Genomic DNA, 23961 nt, shown 5'->3' on the forward strand with positions numbered 1-23961 from the left:
TATTTGCCTTTTTGTGTCTGGCTTATTTCACTTGGTGTAATGTTTTCAAGGTTCATTCTTATGGTAGTAGGTGTCAGAGTTTTCTTCCTTTTTAAGGCTGAATAATATCCCATTGTGGATATAAACCACCTTTTGTTTATTCACCCATAGGTGGACATCTGGGTTGTCTCCACCTTCTGTCTATTAAGAATCATGCTGCTGTGAACATTAGTGTACAAATACCTGTTTGAGTCTTTTTCATGTTTTAGGGGCAAATACCTAGTAGTGGGATTCCTACACAATGTAATGGAATACTATATTTTTATGTTTACGTTTTGAAACTTCTTGGGGTCACCTGTTCTCACCCAGATGAGAATCAGCCCATCATAACTAAGCTTTCTCAGGTATCCCTGATTGATGAGATCCTTCTCAGTAAGACTGGTGGCTTCTGTGTCTGACTCATGTCCCTGAGATGACTGATCACATCACCTTAGTTGTCATTATCTTTAAAAACAAACAGCTTCCCATCAGGAATCTTTCTTTTTTTAAAATATTTATTTATTCATGAGAGACGCAGAGAGAGGGGCAGAGACATAGGCAGAGGGAGAAGCAGGCTTCTCAAAGGGAGCCTGATGCGGGACTCGATCCCAGATCCCAGGATCACGACTTGAGCCAAGGCAGGTACCCGACCGCTGAGCCACCCAGGCGTCCCTCCCATCAGGAATCTTGATAGTCTTTCCTGACACTCTCTAGTCTATGCCCTCCACTATGTCCTATTAGAATATCTGACTTGAAGTCACCTGGGCAGCCATCTGCCTCACTCATATACCTCTTTGACCAGCACATTCTTTATGGAATAGACCAGCACTTTGATGCCCATGACCTTCCAGACTTAATGTGGATTCTGATGATGCTGGAATTAAGGAGAGAAGAGAATAAGTTACTGCCCATTAATACCTTATTCCATTGTGCTTGTTCATGGCACAATTCTTGTGCAGAGTTGGTATTCAAATCACCCCAAGCCTGTGTTCTCCTGTCTCTAACCTTTGACTAACACTTCCTTGTAAATAATCTTTGTTTCCCAAAGTGTGATTTTTCTCAGGTGCCTTCCTTCTAAACTGACCAATATCCATCCAACCCACCTGTCTCTCCTACAGGCACTGATGGGACTGTGGTGTCCATCACTAACTTTTCCACATATGAAAATTCCTCATGGCTGAACAGTGACCCTTCAACACCTGTGACAGTGGTGGACTCTGCAGGTATGATAGCCGCTGCTTAGCTTTGTCTTTCTAGGAACCATGCTTTCTGATCCCTGGTAAATTGTGCTTTTGCTAGAACCAGTCTGAGAAATTGGCACTACCTGGATTTCTCCTAAGAATGTAGGTCTCTTTGCCGTTTCTTCAATATGGAACATAAGTATCTCCAAGAACACAAGAGATCATTCTGTGTTCAGGACATATTCATTAATATATGGCTCTTACTGAAAGAAGTTCCAAACTATCATGATAAGAATTGATCACGGACGGTTGATGGTTCCTGGAATGATCCTTATGTGAGAAAAAGCCACCATCTTGGAAGATGTGATGCCATGAGAAAGTCAACTCTGTGTCCTAGAGGTTTTTCTGAAAAGGAAATGGTTCTCTCTTGTCAGGAAGAAGTGATAGGAGTTTGGAGACTGACCTATCATTTTATAATCTAATATTCCCTGCACTTAGTTTCTCTTTAAGGGCCAAACAGGAGTTTCCAAAATGGGAAATAATAATAACAACAACAATAATAATAAAATAGATATTAAATTATGCCATAATTCCTTGGAAATAATATTCAGTGGTCAAGAGTTTCAGATGAAAAAAAAAAAAAAAAGAGTTTCAGATGGGTTAGCAGGGACCATAGGCACTTGGTGAATAAGGCCGGATATGGGAAAGGAACAATACATGTAGAAAAGGAGAAACAGATTCTACCTCAGGTGGTCGGAAATGGGATTGTTAAATGTTCTCTCAGGATAAACTCAAAAGAGATCAATCTGACATTCATAGAAACTTCACCACAATAACTAATACCTCCTAACATTATGAGTACACTTTTTAGCAATAGAGGGTTGGGGGGAGCCAACTATACTGTCCAAGTCACAACTTCTCCTGATGGCCAGCAGATGACCGCTGCATTTGCTGAGGCTTCTGGAGTAGGTCAGACATGGGAGGTCAATCAATGATGAATTCACATATCATAGGTATCGAAGACAGAGTATCACCAAATGCTTTTGCTTGAGACCAATCAATACAACAATCCCACCATCAACACGAAGCTCTTCTATTATTATGATGCAGGCCATCTTGTGGGTTTGACTTCATGCCAACAAGAGAATTCTTCCTTGCAATGTGCCTTCTCAGAGATAAATGAGGACATGGCCGAGCCAGCGTCTAGTGAGAGCATTTCTTGTCTATGCACATCTTGAGGGAATGCTAGGCTGACACCTCAATCCTCTTATCCTTCAGGGACTCAGGAATCCGTGACAACCACCAGCAGTGAGCTCAGTGAGGGAGCACATGGAGACACCACATGGTCAACAAGTGACTCTGCATCTCTGATGACTACCATCAGCCTGGGTACGTATGATTATCTGTGTACACTATGTTTAACACTGGTCTCTGGGGTAAAATAATTGATTGCTTGGGTCCCATGTGCTGGTACATAATCAAAATTTTCTGCTGTTGTATCCAGAGGCTATTGATAATATATATTTATTTTTTATCTTTTAACTTATCTTATTTAAATTCAATTAGTTAACATATAGTGTATGTTCAGTTTTAGATATAAAGTTCAACTGCTCTTCTGTTGTATATAACACTCAGTGTTCATCACATCACATGCCCTCTTAATGCCCATCACCTATTTACCTCATCCCCTCACCCACCTCCCCTCCAGCAGCCAATATTTTTTATGGAGAATTTATTTATTTATTTATTTATTTATTTATTTATTTATTTATTTATTTAGGTTTATTTATTTATTTTAGATACAGAGAGAGTAGGGAGGGGCAGAGGGAGAGGGAAGGAGAGAGTCCTCAAGCAGACTCCTCACTGAGCACAGAGCTCAATGTGAGGCTCGATCCCAGGATCCTGAGATCGTGACCTGAGCAGAAATCAAGAATTGGATGCTTAACTGACTGGGCCACACAGGCACTCCTGTTTCTAATATTAATTGCTTCTTAGTAATTTATATGTTCAAGAACCAATCACTTCAACCTTCGGAACAGCTATAGTATCTCTACAAATCAGCTGACCAATTGTGAAGAGCCTTTCTAACTCAGACACTAGGTCACTAAGGTCAGGGATTCCCATGAACGGAGAAAGGAACACTTGTCATAAGTTTATTCTATGGGTCACTTCATAATTATAAGATGATTGTAACACTGTCCCTTGTTACAATGTTCAGTACATGGCCTGCAGGTGAGAGGTGTCAACGTATGGTGCTTAAGCAGATGGATACAGTTGTCCTGAGTCCTGAAAGCAATCATTTGACATGTCTTTTGTGCTAGACATTAAAATGTTCCACCTTTTCCTGATGAGAGGTGAAAGAACATGAAAATATATAGGAAGTAAGGTGCCTTGGTTGGCCTCTTTAACCTGTTAAAACCAAGCCATAGAACTTTTAATTAGAATCACAATTTTGAAGTCTAGGGGATAAAGGCAGATATCAGACTAAAATTGATTGAAGGTTGGACCAAGGAGGAAAAACAGAGCAAAAGGTGGGAGAGTTTTCCCCTGTTCCCAGGTAGAATCTTTACCCTCCATTAAGACATGAGATGTTGTACATAGGTCCACATGGAGGGCCACACTGATATAGAAAGCTGGGATGCCAGGGGGAGCCCTGCAGGCAGTAGACCAAGCTCATATACCCAACATCAGACACAAGGATGGATGATAGGATTCCTACCATCCAAAGGAGCAGAATATGTACAGATTTATAAGGATAATCAAAACCAAAAGAACCCCCTTTTTTTAAATCTCCTTGCAAACTTCCTAACTGAAGAGCTGTTTTAGTCACAGGCTTGTCCACCAGAAGCCCAGGAACATCTGAAGATATCATAAATCCAACCTCCAAGGGGTCCAGCAGTAGCTACAAGACCAGGACCACTGTGGAAACTTCCTTTAGAGAGACTTCAACAGAGACTGCTATGACCACAGGGAATGACAGCACCAGACTCCTTCACTTGCCCACAGGAACCACAGTGCCAGCAGAATCATCTACAGAAATGGCAGTAGTTACAAATAACACCTCCCACTCCCCATATCCAGTTACAGCTCGGGCCACTGCATACGCTGAAACGCCAGAAAGGACAAGCCAGTCAAGAGGAACAATGTCCTTCCTCCACCCAGAGGCAACTTCCACAGGGAATGTCCAGCAAGTCAGCTCAGTCCTGACTTCCAAAACAACTGAAGTGGACTTGTCCACTGACAAGTGGCTTGGCTCCACTGAGGGAATTGCAATGGACACACATTTCCCCTCCAGCACATCTTCCACTGGCCTTCAGGACTTTGAAACAAGTTTAGTTATAACCCCCAAGATAGCCACAAGCTCAGTGACAGAGAAATCTGGACTTGAAACCAGGACATGGGTCAGCACTATGGTCACTCCTTTCACTGCCTTCAGTAAAAAGGCAATGACAGCTGAATGGCCTTCAGGTGGATCTGTGGATGGGACTTATTCGTCTGCTAGCCCATGGTCAAAGCAGACAGCTAGGAATGGCCCAACACTGAGTGCCTCCCCTGTGGATCCAGACACAGCTTTTACCACCCTCCCTTCTGATGGGTCAGAAGGCTCAACCACTATCAGCCTCATCAGGATGACAAGAGAGAAAACTGGCTCCTCTATATCTGCTACCTCCCCTTCAGTGGGGCCTAAGTCTGAGTCCATCACAGGACTGGAGACCACTGAAACTGCATCTCCACCTGAGGCCCTTTCTGTGACATCATCTCCTACAGAACTAACAAGCAAGGGTGGGACCCCCACTGTGAGGGTCATCACCTCTAGCCCCAAGGGAGCAGGGTCAGTTTCAACTGTAATGCCTAGCCCACAGAGGAAGTCCAGAACCACAGACAGCACCCAAGCACCAGAGACCTCTCCATGGACTGTCACAGACACAGCTGCCCACTTCCATGCCACTGGCTTGCCCAAAGACACTTCTACAGGCAGGACACTTGCTTCCTCAGCTGTGGCTGTTGCAACAGCTGAACAACAGTCAAGTATATCTGTGGGTGAGGCTTATTCATCTGCTATCACACGGTCAGAGAAGACAACTGAAAGTGATCTGCATGATGCGTCTCCAGAGACCACAGACACATTGCATCTAACCTCCATAGAACAAACCACATCACCATCTCTGACCTTTAAAAGTCAAGCCATTACCAGCCCCCCCAGTGCCTCAGGAGGAAAAATGAGCTCTTTACCATCTATCATACTTCCTTCAATGGGATCTAAGACTCTGGTGGCCATCACAAATGTAGTGACAAGTGATGCTCCCTCTAGGACTGGACTACTGTCACAGACCTCATCTCCTGCAGAAATGAGCACCGTGGGTGTAACCACACCTCCCACTCCAGATGTTACCACCACCATCACCACCATGGGAACCAATCCAGTCCTGACTACCATGTCTGACTCAGAGAGGACAGTGAGCACTCTGGCCACAGAGACCAGCACATCTGCCCTAGAGCATCCTTCCACATGGTCACCTACAACTGCTTCTGCCCCAACATCAGGCCTTTGGAGTTTTAAAAAAATAACTTCAGTTTTGCAAGTCACAGGTTCCCCTGAAACAAATTCTGCAATGGGCACTACTTCATCCTTAGCATCAAGCACTGAATCAGGCTCTACATCTACTCCCCATGACATTGCGACTATCACTGGAACCAGCTTACCCATTCCATCTTCTCATGCTTCAGCTGAAGAGATGAAGTCCACAGGTATGAGAACATTCAGTCATTCAGACACGACGGCATCTATGCCCATCTCAACTACTTCTGGTACCGAAAGGATGAGACCCTCATCTCCTCATATTTTAAGCACAAGTTGGACTACTAGTAGAAGAGAAACATTTCTACCTGTTTCAGTGGTTTCTACTGACCATTCAAATGCAAAGTCTGATTCTCTGCCCACTCTTGACTGGGCTACTGGGATATTTGTGTCATCAGCCACAACCACTACCTCAGTTCCTCAAGGGGACACAACTCAAACATTCCCTGTGGAGAACATAATCAGCTCGACTACCTCACAACAGCCACTATTTACAACAGAAATGACAAGTGGGGTCACACCTGCATATGTGGAAAGTAGTTCTAGAGTCACGTTCTCATGGAAGCTAGACAATGTCAGCAAAGAAGCAGAGCAGAATTCTACCCAGGTTTCTGCCACAATATCTGAAAGCACATCCCAGAAAACTGGCATTACCATGAGGAAAAACACTGTAACGTCTGAAGTGCCCACTGAGACTACTAAGGAGGACTCCTCTGAAAGGATGTTAACCAATGGCCCTGCATTGACCACAATATCATCAAACATCCCAAAAGAAATGAACACCAGGCTCTCTACCTCCCCCAGCATGGCAGCTATAACCATGGCTGGCAAAACTATCATACCTGGGCCCTCATCAGAGAGCACACAAACCACAGATGCATCATTCATAGTCTCCAGGACAGAGAGTCACATGGCTGAGACTGAGGGTTCAGGACAGACAGACATGACCATTAGCATGCACACAGGATCTGAGAGGGTGCCACAGACAAGCCCTTCCTATGAACATCACACCAGATCCCCATCTTCCCTGGTGCCTTCACATGCCATGAGCTTGACTTATCTAACATCCCACACATCACAGACCGGTGGCCTTTCTGCACCTGTTCCTGCCACCTTACCTGGACACTATGACCCACTGATGACCACTGGCAGTTGGACAACAAGCATGGCACCTGTGACAAGTACACCTTCAGATCCGATCAGCACCTCAGAAGGGATACAGGCCACTTGGGAAACCTCTACTGCCACAGCGGACGTCCAAGATTCCATTAACACAAAGGTAACCAGTGTGGGGACCATCACTTCCACACAGGAGTCCCACTCCTCTGCACCCCCTAGCTCAGAGAACCATAAAGAAACTACTCCAATCATCACCTCTTACCTAAATGAGGACTCCATGGACTCCACACCATCGCCTGACATATCTGACACCACCAAGCTTGAGACACAGTCAAAGTCACCCCTGTCTCTGGAGCCAACAGGCACCAGCACTGTGCAGCACACCAGCATGGCCAGGGAAAACACAATTGTACCTTTGGGGCTGTCCCCTGCTAGTCCTACTATGGCCTCCTTGACAGATGTCATCTCCTCTAGTGGGATGTCTGACTCTGGCCCTACTCAGTCCACAATGTCACCAGACATTCCCAAGAGTATTAACACCAGGCTCTCGACCCTCCTTGTCACGACAGTGTCTGCAGATATAGCCATGGCCACAAAAACAGTCCTCTCTGGGGTCTCATCTCAGGGCACAGGAACCACAGATGTATCAGCTACAGCCTCCTGGGCAACGAGTCACATGGTTGGGACTGAGGGCTCAACACAGTCACACATGACCATTAGCATGGACACAGAGTCTCAGGGGGTGTCACAGACAAGCCCTTCCTCTGAAGTCGACATCAGATCCCCATCGTCCCTGGAGCCCTCGCATGCCATGAGCTTGACTTCGCTAGCATCCCCCACATCACAGACCAGTGACCGTTCTTCACCTGTACCTGCCAGCACACTTGGAGTCTCTGACCTGCTGAAGCCCACCAGCGAGTGGACCACAAGCACGGCACCTGTGACAAGTTCACCTTCAGATTTGATCAGCACCTCAGAAGGGATACAGGCCACTTGGGAAGCCTCTACTGCCACAGTGGACATCCAGCATTCTGACCACACAGCAGTGACCACTGTGGGGAACATCACTTCCACACAGGAGTCCCAATCCTCTGCCCTCCCTGGCTCAGAGACCCCCAAAAGCACCACTCCAATTGTCACCTCTTCCTTCAGTCAAGACTTAATGATATCCACAACATTGCCTGGCCTTTCTGAAACCAGAGAGTTTGAGACACCGTCAAAGTCATCCCTGTCTCCAGAGCCAAGGGTCACCAGCACCGTGGGCCACACCAGAATGGCCACCGGGAACACAACTGTCCCTCATGAGCAGTCCACTGCTAGTCCTACTGTGGCCTCCATGACACATGTCATCTCCTCGAGCCAGGTGTCTGACTCTGGCCCTACTCAGTCTACAATATCACAAGACGTTTCCATGAGTGTCAACACCATGGTGTCTACCTCCCCTGTCCTGACAGTGTCTGCAGATAATGCCAAAACAGTCTTTCCTGGGGCTTCATCACAGGTTGCAAGAACCACATCTGCTTCAGCCCTGGCCTCCCAGGCAGAGAGTCAAACGACTAGGACTGAGGGCTCAACACAGTCACACATGACCATTAGCATGGACACAGCGTCTGAGGGGGTGCCACAGACAAGCCCTTCCTCTGAAGTCGACATCAGATCCCCATCGTCCCTGGAGCCCTCGCATGCCATGAGCTTGACTTCGCTAGCATCCCCCACATCACAGACCAGTGACCGTTCTTCATCTGTCCCTGCCACCTCACTTGGAGTCTCTGACCGGCTGAAGACCACCAGCGAATGGACAACAAGCATGGCACCTGTGACAAGTTCACCTTCAGATTTGATCAGCACTTCAGAAGGGATACAGGCCACTTGGGAAGCCTCTACTGCCACAGCAGACATCCAAGATTCCAGTAACACAGAGGTAACCAGTGTGGAGACTGACACTTCCTCACAGGGGTCACAATCCTCTGCTCCACCTGGCTCAGAGACCACCAAAGGCACCACTCCAATTGTGATCTCTTCCCTCAGTCAGTCCTCCACAGTCTCCACACCATTGCCTGGCCTTTCTGAAGCCACAGAGCTGGAGACACAGTCAAAGTCATCTCTGTCTCTGGAGCCAACGGACACCAGCACCATGCCTCACAACAGCATGGCCAGGGAAAACATCACTGTCCCTTCTGGGCCGCCCACTGCTAGTCCTACTATGGCCTCCATGACAGATGTCATCTCCTCTAGAAGGACGTCAGTCCCTGGCCCTGCTCAGTCCACAATGTCACCAGACATTCCCAAGAGTATTAACACCAGGCTCTCGACCTTCCCTGTCACGACAGTGTCTGCAGATATAGCCATGGCCACAAAAACAGTCCTCTCTGGGGTCTCATCTCAGGGCACAGGAACCACAGATGTATCAGCTACAGCCTCCTGGGCAACGAGTCACATGGTTGGGACTGAGGGCTCAACACAGTCACACATGACCATTAGCATGGACACAGAGTCTCAGGGGGTGTCACAGACAAGCCCTTCCTCTGAAGTCGACATCAGATCCCCATCGTCCCTGGAGCCCTCGCATGCCATGAGCTTGACTTCGCTAGCATCCCCCACATCACAGACCAGTGACCGTTCTTCACCTGTACCTGCCAGCACACTTGGAGTCTCTGACCTGCTGAAGCCCACCAGCGAGTGGACCACAAGCACGGCACCTGTGACAAGTTCACCTTCAGATTTGATCAGCACCTCAGAAGGGATACAGGCCACTTGGGAAGCCTCTACTGCCACAGTGGACATCCAGCATTCTGACCACACAGCAGTGACCACTGTGGGGAACATCACTTCCACACAGGAGTCCCAATCCTCTGCCCTCCCTGGCTCAGAGACCCCCAAAAGCACCACTCCAATTGTCACCTCTTCCTTCAGTCAAGACTTAATGATATCCACAACATTGCCTGGCCTTTCTGAAACCAGAGAGTTTGAGACACCGTCAAAGTCATCCCTGTCTCCAGAGCCAAGGGTCACCAGCACCGTGGGCCACACCAGAATGGCCACCGGGAACACAACTGTCCCTCATGAGCAGTCCACTGCTAGTCCTACTGTGGCCTCCATGACACATGTCATCTCCTCGAGCCAGGTGTCTGACTCTGGCCCTACTCAGTCTACAATATCACAAGACGTTTCCATGAGTGTCAACACCATGGTGTCTACCTCCCCTGTCCTGACAGTGTCTGCAGATAATGCCAAAACAGTCTTTCCTGGGGCTTCATCACAGGTTGCAAGAACCACATCTGCTTCAGCCCTGGCCTCCCAGGCAGAGAGTCAAACGACTAGGACTGAGGGCTCAACACAGTCACACATGACCATTAGCATGGACACAGCGTCTGAGGGGGTGCCACAGACAAGCCCTTCCTCTGAAGTCGACATCAGATCCCCATCGTCCCTGGAGCCCTCGCATGCCATGAGCTTGACTTCGCTAGCATCCCCCACATCACAGACCAGTGACCGTTCTTCATCTGTCCCTGCCACCTCACTTGGAGTCTCTGACCGGCTGAAGACCACCAGCGAATGGACAACAAGCATGGCACCTGTGACAAGTTCACCTTCAGATTTGATCAGCACTTCAGAAGGGATACAGGCCACTTGGGAAGCCTCTACTGCCACAGCAGACATCCAAGATTCCAGTAACACAGAGGTAACCAGTGTGGAGACTGACACTTCCTCACAGGGGTCACAATCCTCTGCTCCACCTGGCTCAGAGACCACCAAAGGCACCACTCCAATTGTGATCTCTTCCCTCAGTCAGTCCTCCACAGTCTCCACACCATTGCCTGGCCTTTCTGAAGCCACAGAGCTGGAGACACAGTCAAAGTCATCTCTGTCTCTGGAGCCAACGGACACCAGCACCATGCCTCACAACAGCATGGCCAGGGAAAACATCACTGTCCCTTCTGGGCCGCCCACTGCTAGTCCTACTATGGCCTCCATGACAGATGTCATCTCCTCTAGAAGGACGTCAGTCCCTGGCCCTGCTCAGTCCACAATGTCACCAGACATTCCCAAGAGTATTAACACCAGGCTCTCGACCTTCCCTGTCACGACAGTGTCTGCAGATATAGCCATGGCCACAAAAACAGTCCTCTCTGGGGTCTCATCTCAGGGCACAGGAACCACAGATGTATCAGCTACAGCCTCCTGGGCAACGAGTCACATGGTTGGGACTGAGGGCTCAACACAGTCACACATGACCATTAGCATGGACACAGAGTCTCAGGGGGTGTCACAGACAAGCCCTTCCTCTGAAGTCGACATCAGATCCCCATCGTCCCTGGAGCCCTCGCATGCCATGAGCTTGACTTCGCTAGCATCCCCCACATCACAGACCAGTGACCGTTCTTCACCTGTACCTGCCAGCACACTTGGAGTCTCTGACCTGCTGAAGCCCACCAGCGAGTGGACCACAAGCACGGCACCTGTGACAAGTTCACCTTCAGATTTGATCAGCACCTCAGAAGGGATACAGGCCACTTGGGAAGCCTCTACTGCCACAGTGGACATCCAGCATTCTGACCACACAGCAGTGACCACTGTGGGGAACATCACTTCCACACAGGAGTCCCAATCCTCTGCCCTCCCTGGCTCAGAGACCCCCAAAAGCACCACTCCAATTGTCACCTCTTCCTTCAGTCAAGACTTAATGATATCCACAACATTGCCTGGCCTTTCTGAAACCAGAGAGTTTGAGACACCGTCAAAGTCATCCCTGTCTCCAGAGCCAAGGGTCACCAGCACCGTGGGCCACACCAGAATGGCCACCGGGAACACAACTGTCCCTCATGAGCAGTCCACTGCTAGTCCTACTGTGGCCTCCATGACACATGTCATCTCCTCGAGCCAGGTGTCTGACTCTGGCCCTACTCAGTCTACAATATCACAAGACGTTTCCATGAGTGTCAACACCATGGTGTCTACCTCCCCTGTCCTGACAGTGTCTGCAGATAATGCCAAAACAGTCTTTCCTGGGGCTTCATCACAGGTTGCAAGAACCACATCTGCTTCAGCCCTGGCCTCCCAGGCAGAGAGTCAAACGACTAGGACTGAGGGCTCAACACAGTCACACATGACCATTAGCATGGACACAGCGTCTGAGGGGGTGCCACAGACAAGCCCTTCCTCTGAAGTCGACATCAGATCCCCATCGTCCCTGGAGCCCTCGCATGCCATGAGCTTGACTTCGCTAGCATCCCCCACATCACAGACCAGTGACCGTTCTTCATCTGTCCCTGCCACCTCACTTGGAGTCTCTGACCGGCTGAAGACCACCAGCGAATGGACAACAAGCATGGCACCTGTGACAAGTTCACCTTCAGATTTGATCAGCACTTCAGAAGGGATACAGGCCACTTGGGAAGCCTCTACTGCCACAGCAGACATCCAAGATTCCAGTAACACAGAGGTAACCAGTGTGGAGACTGACACTTCCTCACAGGGGTCACAATCCTCTGCTCCACCTGGCTCAGAGACCACCAAAGGCACCACTCCAATTGTGATCTCTTCCCTCAGTCAGTCCTCCACAGTCTCCACACCATTGCCTGGCCTTTCTGAAGCCACAGAGCTGGAGACACAGTCAAAGTCATCTCTGTCTCTGGAGCCAACGGACACCAGCACCATGCCTCACAACAGCATGGCCAGGGAAAACATCACTGTCCCTTCTGGGCCGCCCACTGCTAGTCCTACTATGGCCTCCATGACAGATGTCATCTCCTCTAGAAGGACGTCAGTCCCTGGCCCTGCTCAGTCCACAATGTCACCAGACATTCCCAAGAGTATTAACACCAGGCTCTCGACCTTCCCTGTCACGACAGTGTCTGCAGATATAGCCATGGCCACAAAAACAGTCCTCTCTGGGGTCTCATCTCAGGGCACAGGAACCACAGATGTATCAGCTACAGCCTCCTGGGCAACGAGTCACATGGTTGGGACTGAGGGCTCAACACAGTCACACATGACCATTAGCATGGACACAGAGTCTCAGGGGGTGTCACAGACAAGCCCTTCCTCTGAAGTCGACATCAGATCCCCATCGTCCCTGGAGCCCTCGCTTGCCATGAGCTTGACTTCGCTAGCATCCCCCACATCACAGACCAGTGACCGTTCTTCACCTGTACCTGCCAGCACACTTGGAGTCTCTGACCTGCTGAAGCCCACCAGCGAGTGGACCACAAGCACGGCACCTGTGACAAGTTCACCTTCAGATTTGATCAGCACCTCAGAAGGGATACAGGCCACTTGGGAAGCCTCTACTGCCACAGTGGACATCCAGCATTCTGACCACACAGCAGTGACCACTGTGGGGAACATCACTTCCACACAGGAGTCCCAATCCTCTGCCCTCCCTGGCTCAGAGACCCCCAAAAGCACCACTCCAATTGTCACCTCTTCCTTCAGTCAAGACTTAATGATATCCACAACATTGCCTGGCCTTTCTGAAACCAGAGAGTTTGAGACACCGTCAAAGTCATCCCTGTCTCCAGAGCCAAGGGTCACCAGCACCGTGGGCCACACCAGAATGGCCACCGGGAACACAACTGTCCCTCATGAGCAGTCCACTGCTAGTCCTACTGTGGCCTCCATGACACATGTCATCTCCTCGAGCCAGGTGTCTGACTCTGGCCCTACTCAGTCTACAATATCACAAGACGTTTCCATGAGTGTCAACACCATGGTGTCTACCCCCCCTGTCCTGACAGTGTCTGCAGATAATGCCAAAACAGTCTTTCCTGGGGCTTCATCACAGGTTGCAAGAACCACATCTGCTTCAGCCCTGGCCTCCCAGGCAGAGAGTCAAACGACTAGGACTGAGGGCTCAACACAGTCACACATGACCATTAGCATGGACACAGCGTCTGAGGGGGTGCCACAGACAAGCCCTTCCTCTGAAGTCGACATCAGATCCCCATCGTCCCTGGAGCCCTCGCATGCCATGAGCTTGACTTCGCTAGCATCCCCCACATCACAGACCAGTGACCGTTCTTCATCTGTCCCTGCCACCTCACTTGGAGTCTCTGACCGGCTGAAGACCACCAGCGAATGGACAACAAGCATGGCACCTGTGACAAGTTCACCTTCAGATTTGATCAGCACTTCAGAAGGGATACAGGCCACTTGGGAAGCCTCTACTGCCACAGCAGACATCCAAGATTCCAGTAACACAGAGGTAACCAGTGTGGAGACTGACACTTCCTCACAGGGGTCACAATCCTCTGCTCCACCTGGCTCAGAGACCACCAAAGGCACCACTCCAATTGTGATCTCTTCCCTCAGTCAGTCCTCCACAGTCTCCACACCATTGCCTGGCCCTTCTGAAGCCACAGAGCTGGAGACACAGTCAAAGTCATCTCTGTCTCTGGAGCCAACGGACACCAGCACCATGCCTCACAACAGCATGGCCAGGGAAAACATCACTGTCCCTTCTGGGCCGCCCACTGCTAGTCCTACTATGGCCTCCATGACAGATGTCATCTCCTCTAGAAGGACGTCAGTCCCTGGCCCTGCTCAGTCCACAATGTCACCAGACATTCCCAAGAGTATTAACACCAGGCTCTCGACCTTCCCTGTCACGACAGTGTCTGCAGATATAGCCATGGCCACAAAAACAGTCCTCTCTGGGGTCTCATCTCAGGGCACAGGAACCACAGATGTATCAGCTACAGCCTCCTGGGCAACGAGTCACATGGTTGGGACTGAGGGCTCAACACAGTCACACATGACCATTAGCATGGACACAGAGTCTCAGGGGGTGTCACAGACAAGCCCTTCCTCTGAAGTCGACATCAGATCCCCATCGTCCCTGGAGCCCTCGCATGCCATGAGCTTGACTTCGCTAGCATCCCCCACATCACAGACCAGTGACCGTTCTTCACCTGTACCTGCCAGCACACTTGGAGTCTCTGACCTGCTGAAGCCCACCAGCGAGTGGACCACAAGCACGGCACCTGTGACAAGTTCACCTTCAGATTTGATCAGCACCTCAGAAGGGATACAGGCCACTTGGGAAGCCTCTACTGCCACAGTGGACATCCAGCATTCTGACCACACAGCAGTGACCACTGTGGGGAACATCACTTCCACACAGGAGTCCCAATCCTCTGCCCTCCCTGGCTCAGAGACCCCCAAAAGCACCACTCCAATTGTCACCTCTTCCTTCAGTCAAGACTTAATGATATCCACAACATTGCCTGGCCTTTCTGAAACCAGAGAGTTTGAGACACCGTCAAAGTCATCCCTGTCTCCAGAGCCAAGGGTCACCAGCACCGTGGGCCACACCAGAATGGCCACCGGGAACACAACTGTCCCTCATGAGCAGTCCACTGCTAGTCCTACTGTGGCCTCCATGACACATGTCATCTCCTCGAGCCAGGTGTCTGACTCTGGCCCTACTCAGTCTACAATATCACAAGACGTTTCCATGAGTGTCAACACCATGGTGTCTACCCCCCCTGTCCTGACAGTGTCTGCAGATAATGCCAAAACAGTCTTTCCTGGGGCTTCATCACAGGTTGCAAGAACCACATCTGCTTCAGCCCTGGCCTCCCAGGCAGAGAGTCAAACGACTAGGACTGAGGGCTCAACACAGTCACACATGACCATTAGCATGGACACAGCGTCTGAGGGGGTGCCACAGACAAGCCCTTCCTCTGAAGTCGACATCAGATCCCCATCGTCCCTGGAGCCCTCGCATGCCATGAGCTTGACTTCGCTAGCATCCCCCACATCACAGACCAGTGACCGTTCTTCATCTGTCCCTGCCACCTCACTTGGAGTCTCTGACCGGCTGAAGACCACCAGCGAATGGACAACAAGCATGGCACCTGTGACAAGTTCACCTTCAGATTTGATCAGCACTTCAGAAGGGATACAGGCCACTTGGGAAGCCTCTACTGCCACAGCAGACATCCAAGATTCCAGTAACACAGAGGTAACCAGTGTGGAGACTGACACTTCCTCACAGGGGTCACAATCCTCTGCTCCACCTGGCTCAGAGACCACCAAAGGCACCACTCCAATTGTGATCTCTTCCCTCAGTCAGTCCTCCACAGTCTCCACACCATTGCCTGGCCCTTCTGAAGCCACAGAGCTGGAGACACAGTCAAAGTCATCTCTGTCTCTGGAGCCAACGGACACCAGCACCATGCCTCACAACAGCATGGCCAGGGAAAACATCACTGTCCCTTCTGGGCCGCCCACTGCTAGTTCTACTATGGCCTCCATGACAGATGTCATCTCCTCTAGAAGGACGTCAGTCCCTGGTCCTGCTCAGTCCACAATGTCACCAGACATTCCCAAGAGTATTAACACCAGGCTCTCGACCTTCCCTGTCACGACAGTGTCTGCAGATATAGCCATGGCCACAAAAACAGTCCTCTCTGGGGTCTCATCTCAGGGCACAGGAACCACAGATGTATCAGCTACAGCCTCCTGGGCAACGAGTCACATGGTTGGGACTGAGGGCTCAACACAGTCACACATGACCATTAGCATGGACACAGAGTCTCAGGGGGTGTCACAGACAAGCCCTTCCTCTGAAGTCGACATCAGATCCCCATCGTCCCTGGAGCCCTCGCATGCCATGAGCTTGACTTCGCTAGCATCCCCCACATCACAGACCAGTGACCGTTCTTCACCTGTACCTGCCAGCACACTTGGAGTCTCTGACCTGCTGAAGCCCACCAGCGAGTGGACCACAAGCACGGCACCTGTGACAAGTTCACCTTCAGATTTGATCAGCACCTCAGAAGGGATACAGGCCACTTGGGAAGCCTCTACTGCCACAGTGGACATCCAGCATTCTGACCACACAGCAGTGACCACTGTGGGGAACATCACTTCCACACAGGAGTCCCAATCCTCTGCCCTCCCTGGCTCAGAGACCCCCAAAAGCACCACTCCAATTGTCACCTCTTCCTTCAGTCAAGACTTAATGATATCCACAACATTGCCTGGCCTTTCTGAAACCAGAGAGTTTGAGACACCGTCAAAGTCATCCCTGTCTCCAGAGCCAAGGGTCACCAGCACCGTGGGCCACACCAGAATGGCCACCGGGAACACAACTGTCCCTCATGAGCAGTCCACTGCTAGTCCTACTGTGGCCTCCATGACACATGTCATCTCCTCGAGCCAGGTGTCTGACTCTGGCCCTACTCAGTCTACAATATCACAAGACGTTTCCATGAGTGTCAACACCATGGTGTCTACCTCCCCTGTCCTGACAGTGTCTGCAGATAATGCCAAAACAGTCTTTCCTGGGGCTTCATCACAGGTTGCAAGAACCACATCTGCTTCAGCCCTGGCCTCCCAGGCAGAGAGTCAAACGACTAGGACTGAGGGCTCAACACAGTCACACATGACCATTAGCATGGACACAGCGTCTGAGGGGGTGCCACAGACAAGCCCTTCCTCTGAAGTCGACATCAGATCCCCATCGTCCCTGGAGCCCTCGCATGCCATGAGCTTGACTTCGCTAGCATCCCCCACATCACAGACCAGTGACCGTTCTTCATCTGTCCCTGCCACCTCACTTGGAGTCTCTGACCGGCTGAAGACCACCAGCGAATGGACAACAAGCATGGCACCTGTGACAAGTTCACCTTCAGATTTGATCAGCACTTCAGAAGGGATACAGGCCACTTGGGAAGCCTCTACTGCCACAGCAGACATCCAAGATTCCAGTAACACAGAGGTAACCAGTGTGGAGACTGACACTTCCTCACAGGGGTCACAATCCTCTGCTCCACCTGGCTCAGAGACCACCAAAGGCACCACTCCAATTGTGATCTCTTCCCTCAGTCAGTCCTCCACAGTCTCCACACCATTGCCTGGCCTTTCTGAAGCCACAGAGCTGGAGACACAGTCAAAGTCATCTCTGTCTCTGGAGCCAACGGACACCAACACCCTGTGGTACACCAGCATGGCCATGAAAAACACCACTTTCCCTTCCGAGCTGTCTACTGCTAGTCCTCCTGTGGCCTCCACGACAGATGTATTCTCCATGAACAGGATGTCTCTCCCTGGCCCTGCTCAGTCTACAATGTCACCAGACATTTCCAAGAGTGTCAACACCATGGTCTCTACCTTCCCTGACCTGACTGTGTCTGCAGATAATGCAATGGTCACCAACACAGTCCTCCCTGGGACCTCATCACAGGGCACCCATTCCTTGGCTGTATCAGCCACGGCCTCCTGGGCAGAGAGTCACAAGGTTGGAACTCAGGACTCATCACAGTCACATATGACCATAAACATGGACACAGGGTCTGAGGGGGCACCACAGACAAGCCCTTCTGAACTCAACAGATCACCATCTTCCCTAGTACCTTCACATTCCATGAGCTTGACTTCTCCAGCAACCCACACATCGCAGACCAGTGGCTTTTCTACACCTGTCCCTGACACCTCACCTGGAGCCCCTGATTTGCTGACGACCACCGGCGGATGGACCACAAGCTTGGCAACTGTGACAAGTTCACCTTCAGATTTGATAAGCACCTCAAATAGGATACAGTCCACATGGGAATCCTCTACTGCCACAGCAGAAACCCAGGGTTCTGACAACACAGTGGTAACCAGTGTGGGGACCATCATTTCCACACAGGAGTCCCACTCCTCTACCCCAATTGTCTCAGAGACCCCCAATGTCACCACCCCAATCATCACCTCTTTCCCCAGTGAGGACTCCACAGTCTCCACACCTTTGGCTGGCCTTTCTGAAACCACGGAGTTGGCAACACAGTTAACATCATCCCTGTCTCTGGAGCCAGGGGACACTAGCACCAGGCAGCACACCAGCGTGGTCAGAGAAAACATCACAGTCCACACTGAGATCTCCACTGCTAGTCCTACTGTTGCCTCTATGACAGATGTCATCTCCTCTAGCAAGATTTCCGTCCCTGGTCCTACTCAGTCCACCATGTCACCAGACATTCCCACAAGTATACACACCAGGCTCTCCAGCTTACCTGTCATGACAGTGTCTGCAGGGATAACCATGGCCACCAAAACAGTCCTCCCAGGAGCCTCATCACAGGGCACACGAAGCACAGATGCATCAGCCACGTCCTCCTCGGCAATGAGTCATACAGTTGGGACCAAGGACTCAACACAGACACACATGACCATTAGCAAGGACGCAGAGTCTGAGGGGGTGCCCCAGACAAGCCCTTCCTCTGAACATGATGTCAGATCCCCATCTTCCCTGGAGCCCTCACATGTCAAGAGCTTGACTTCGCTACCATCCTTCATATCACACACCAATGGCCGTTCTTCACCTGTCTCTGCCACCTCACTTGGAGTCTCTGACCTGCTGCAGACCACCAGCAGAAGGACCATAGACTTGCCACCTGTGACAAGTTCACCTTCATATTTGATCAGCACCTCAGAAGGGATACAGGCCACATGGAAAACCTCCACTGCTACAGTGGAAATCCAGCCTTCCCCCAACACAGCACTGAGCAGCATGGGGATCATCACTTCTTCCCAGGAATCCTCTTCCTCTGCCCCACCTAGCTCAGAGACCCCCAAAGGCACCACTCCAATCATTACCTCTTTCCTCAGTCAGGACTTGATGATCTCCACATCATTACCTGGCATTTCTGAAACCACAGAGCTTGAGAAACAGTCAAAGTCATCCCTGTCTTTGGAGCTAGGGGACACCAGCACCCAGCGCCACACCAGCATGGCCACAGAATACATGACTGTCTCTCATGAGCTGTCCACTGCTAGTCCTACTATGGCCTCCATGACAGATGTCATCTCCTCGAGCAAGATGTTTGTCCCTGGCCCTGCTCAGTCTACAATGTCACCAGATATTTCCACAAGTATCAGCACCATGGACTCTACCTTCCCTGTCCTGACAGTGTCTGCAGATAATGCAATGACCACCAAAACAGTCCTCCCAGAGGCCTCATCACAGAGCACACAAAGCACAGATGCATCAGCGACGATCTCCTTGGCAGAGAGTCACACGGCTGGGACTCAGAATTCAGCACAGTCACACATGACAATTAGCATGGACACGGGGTCTGAGGGGGTACCACAGACAAGCCCTTCCTCTGAACACCACACCAGATCCCCATCTTCCCTGCTCCCTTCACATGCCATGAGTTTGACTCCTCTAGCATCCCCCACATCACAGTCCCTTGGCCTTTCTGCACCTGTCCCTGCTACGTCTCCTGGAGCCCGTGGCCCGCTGACCACCACTGGGGGATGGACCACAAGCTTGGCACCTTTGGCAAGTTCACCTTCAATTGGGAGCAGCACCTCAGAAGGGATACAGGCCACTTGGGAAGCCTCTACTGCCACAGCAGACATCCAGCCTTCTGACAACACAATGGTGACCAGCGTGGGGACCATCACTTCCGTACAGGAGTCCCACTCCTCTGCCCCAGTTGGCTCAGAGACTCCCAAAGGCACCACTCCAATCATCACCTCTTCCCCCAGTGAAGACTCCATGGTTTCCACACCATTGCCTAGCCTTTCTGAACCCACAGAGTTGGAGACCCAAACAGTGTCATCCCTGTCTCCAGAGCCAGGGGACACCAGCACCATGCAGTACAGCAGCATGGCCACGGACAACATGACTGTCCCTTCTGAGGTGTCCACTGCTAGTCCTACAGTGGCCTCCACATCTGAGGTTAACTCGTCTAGTAGGATGTCTGTTCTTGGCTCTGCTCATTCTACAATGTCACCAGATGTTTCCACGAGTATTGACACCTTGGTCTCTACCTTCCCAGTCCTGACAGTGTCTACAGATATAGCCATGGCCACCAAAAGTATCCTACCTGGGGCCTCATCACAGGGAACACGACCCACGGATGCATCAGCCATGGTCTCCCTGTCAGAGAGTCACACAGCTGGGACTCAGGGTTCAGCACAGTCAGACATGACCATTAGTATGGACACTGTGTCTGAGAGGGTACCACCGACAAGCCCTTCCTCTGAACACCACACCAGATCCCCATCTTCCCTGGTCCCCTCACATGGCATGAGCTTGACTTCTTTAGCTTCTCCCACATCTCAGACCAGTGGCTTTTCTACACCTGTCCTTGACACCTCATCTGGAGCCCCTGACCCGCTGAAGACCACCGATGGAAGGACCACAACCTGGGCAGCTGTGAGAAGTTCACCTTCATATTTGATCAGCACCTCAGAAGGCATACAGCCCACTTGGGAAGCCTCTACTGCCATAGAGGACATCCAGCATTCTGACAACACAGTAGCGACCAAGGTGGGGACAATCACTTCCCCACAGGAATCCCACTTTTCTGCCTCACCTGACTCAGAAGCCCCCAAAGCCACCCCTCCAATTGTCACATCTTTCCTCATTCAGGACTCGACAATCTCCACACCATTGCCTAGCCTTTCTGAACCCACAGAGTTGGAGACCCAAACAGTGTCATCCCTGTCTCCAGAGCCAGGGGACACCAGCACCCTGCGGTACACCAGCATGGGAATGGAAAAGGTCACTATACCTTCTGAGGTGTCCATTAGTATTCCTACTGAGGCCAGCAGGACAGATGTTACCTCCTCGAGCAGGCTGTCTGTCCCTGGCCCTGCTCAGTCTACAATGTCACCAGACATTCCCACGAGTATCGACACCAGGCTCTCCACCTCCCCCAACATGGCCCTTATAACCCTGGCCACCAAAGCACTCTACCATGTGGCCTCATCACAGGGCACACGAAGCACAGATACATCAGCAACAGTCTCCTTGACAGAGAGTCACACAGCTGAGACTCAGAGCTCAGCACAGTCAGACACGACCATTAGCATGTACACAGGTTCTCAGGGGGTGCCCCAGACAAGCCCTTCCTCTGAACACCACACCAGATCTCCATCTTCCCTGGTCCCTTCACATGCCATGAGCTCGACTTCTCTAGCATCCCCCACATCTCATACCAGTGGCTTTTCTGCACCTGTCCCTGCCACCTCACCTGGAGCCCCTAGCCTGCTTACAACTACAGGAGGAAGGACCACAACCTTGGCACCTGTGACAAGTTTATCTTCAGATTTGATCAGCACCTCAGAAGGGATAAAGGCTACTTGGGAATCCTCTACTGCCACAGCAGACAACCAAAGTTCCATCAACACAGTGGTGAGCAGTGTGGGGACCATCACTTCTATCCAGGGGTCACACTCCTCTGCCACACCTGGCTCAGAGATCCCCAAAGGCACCACTCCAATTGTCACTTCTTCCCTTAGTCAAGACTCCACAGTTTCCACACCATTGACTGGCCTTTCTGACACCAACGAGTATGAGACACAGTCAAAATCATCCCTGTCTCCAGAGCCAAGGGTCACCAGCACCGTGTGGCACACCAGCATGGCCACAGAAAACACGACTGTCCCTTCTGAGCTGTCCACTGCTAGTCCTACTGTGGCCTCCATAACAGAGGTCATCTCGTCTAGCAGGATGTCTGTCCCTGGCTCTGCTCAGTCTACAATGTCACCAGACGTTTCCTCGAGTATTGACACCAGGCTCTCTACCTTCCCAGTCCCGACAGTGTCTGCAGATACAGCCATGGCCACCAAAACAGTTCCCCCCGGGGCCTCATCACAGGGCACACAAACCATGGGTGCATCAGCCACGGTCTTCCTGTCAGAGAGTCACACAGCTGGGACTCAGGGCTCAGTACAGTCAGACATGACCATTAGCATGGACACAGCATCTGAGGGCCTGCCCCAGACAAGCCCTTCCTCTGAACAGGACATGAAATCCCCATCTTCCCTGGTGCCTTCACATGCCATGAGCTTGACTTCTCTAGCATCCCCCATATCACAGACCAGTGGCTTTTCTGCACCTGTCCTTGCCACCTCACCTGGAGTCCCTGAACCGCTGATGACCACTGGAGGATGGACCACAAGCTTGGCACCTGTGACAAGTTCACCTTCAGATTGGAGCAGAACCCCAGAAGGGATACAGGCCACTACTGAACCCTCTACTGCCACAGTGGAAATCCTGCGTTCTGACAACACAGCAGTGGCCAGTGTTGGGACGAACCCTTCCGCACAGGAGTCCCACTCCTCTGCCCCACCTGGGTCAGAGACCCCCAAAGGCACCACTCCAGTTGTCACTTCTTCCCTCAGTGAGAAATTCATGGGCTCCACACAGTTGCCTGGCCTTTCTGAAGCCACAGAGTCTAAATCACCCCTTAGTATGGAACCATGGGAAACCAGCACCTCTAGGCCCACCTACCAGGCCATAGAGAAAACTACTCTCCCTTCTGATGTGTTCACCAGTAATGCTGTCGAATCCTCCAAAACAGGTATCTTGTCCTCTAGTAGGAACACTGTCCCTGGCCCTGCTCCATCCATGTTACCTGATATTCCTGCAAGAATCAACACCAGGCTTTCTACTTCTTCCCTTTTTTGATCATAGGAAAATCACCCTTTTAACTGATACATCCTTTGGGGATGCATCAAAGATCACTCTTGGATGCATCAACCACAATCCTGGGTAGAGTGGTTGGTTTTAGCACAGGCTACATGACCACTAGTATTGTGAATGTTTGTAAGGGGTTATGTGAATTTTTTTTTCTTTTTTCAAACTTTGTGCTTCGTTTTTCTGGCAGTGATCCCTTCCACGATATTACTTTTAAATTTTTTTCACAGTATCTTTAGTAAATGTCATTTCCTATTCCTGTGACCTCACTTCTCATTTTTGTCCCTGTAAAGCTTAGTTTCTTCTTATAGTCTTGGAAACTAAAATCATTTTACCTCTAGTTTTTAAGAACACCTTCCTTGAAACATTGGCCACCTTTGATGTTACCACAGATTTTAAAAGTATGAATATTTTTTATAAATATAACTTTAATGTGCTGACTAGCCTTGGTAGATATCATACACCTTCCTCTGTCCCCTTCTCTGTGACCTTGCAGAGCCTCTTTCCAGTTGATAGTATCTGTTCTATGGAGGAGACCACTATGTCTACTTCAGTACTTGTCTTTTTTTGACCCCAGAACATTGAGACAGGTCCACTTTCCCTTGTCTTTTCTGGACTGCAGGAGATACTCATATCCCTGG

At 50.6% G+C, this 23961-nt stretch overlaps 1 protein-coding gene across 1 annotated transcript in view; it reads left to right on the forward strand.

Moving 5' to 3' along the window:
* The window catches only part of MUC16 (mucin 16, cell surface associated), a 112300-nt gene that overhangs the window by 10628 nt on the left and 77711 nt on the right, over positions 1–23961 (forward strand). The window contains exons 4-6 of the mRNA XM_038565385.1: positions 1137–1241; positions 2478–2588; positions 4206–23204. Coding sequence (XP_038421313.1) covers positions 1137–1241; positions 2478–2588; positions 4206–23204 — 19215 coding nt within the window. The remainder of the gene's footprint in view (positions 1–1136; positions 1242–2477; positions 2589–4205; positions 23205–23961) is intronic.

Source organism: Canis lupus, chromosome 20 (assembly GCF_011100685.1).
Source record: "Canis lupus familiaris isolate Mischka breed German Shepherd chromosome 20, alternate assembly UU_Cfam_GSD_1.0, whole genome shotgun sequence".
Lineage (NCBI taxonomy): Eukaryota > Metazoa > Chordata > Mammalia > Carnivora > Canidae > Canis > Canis lupus.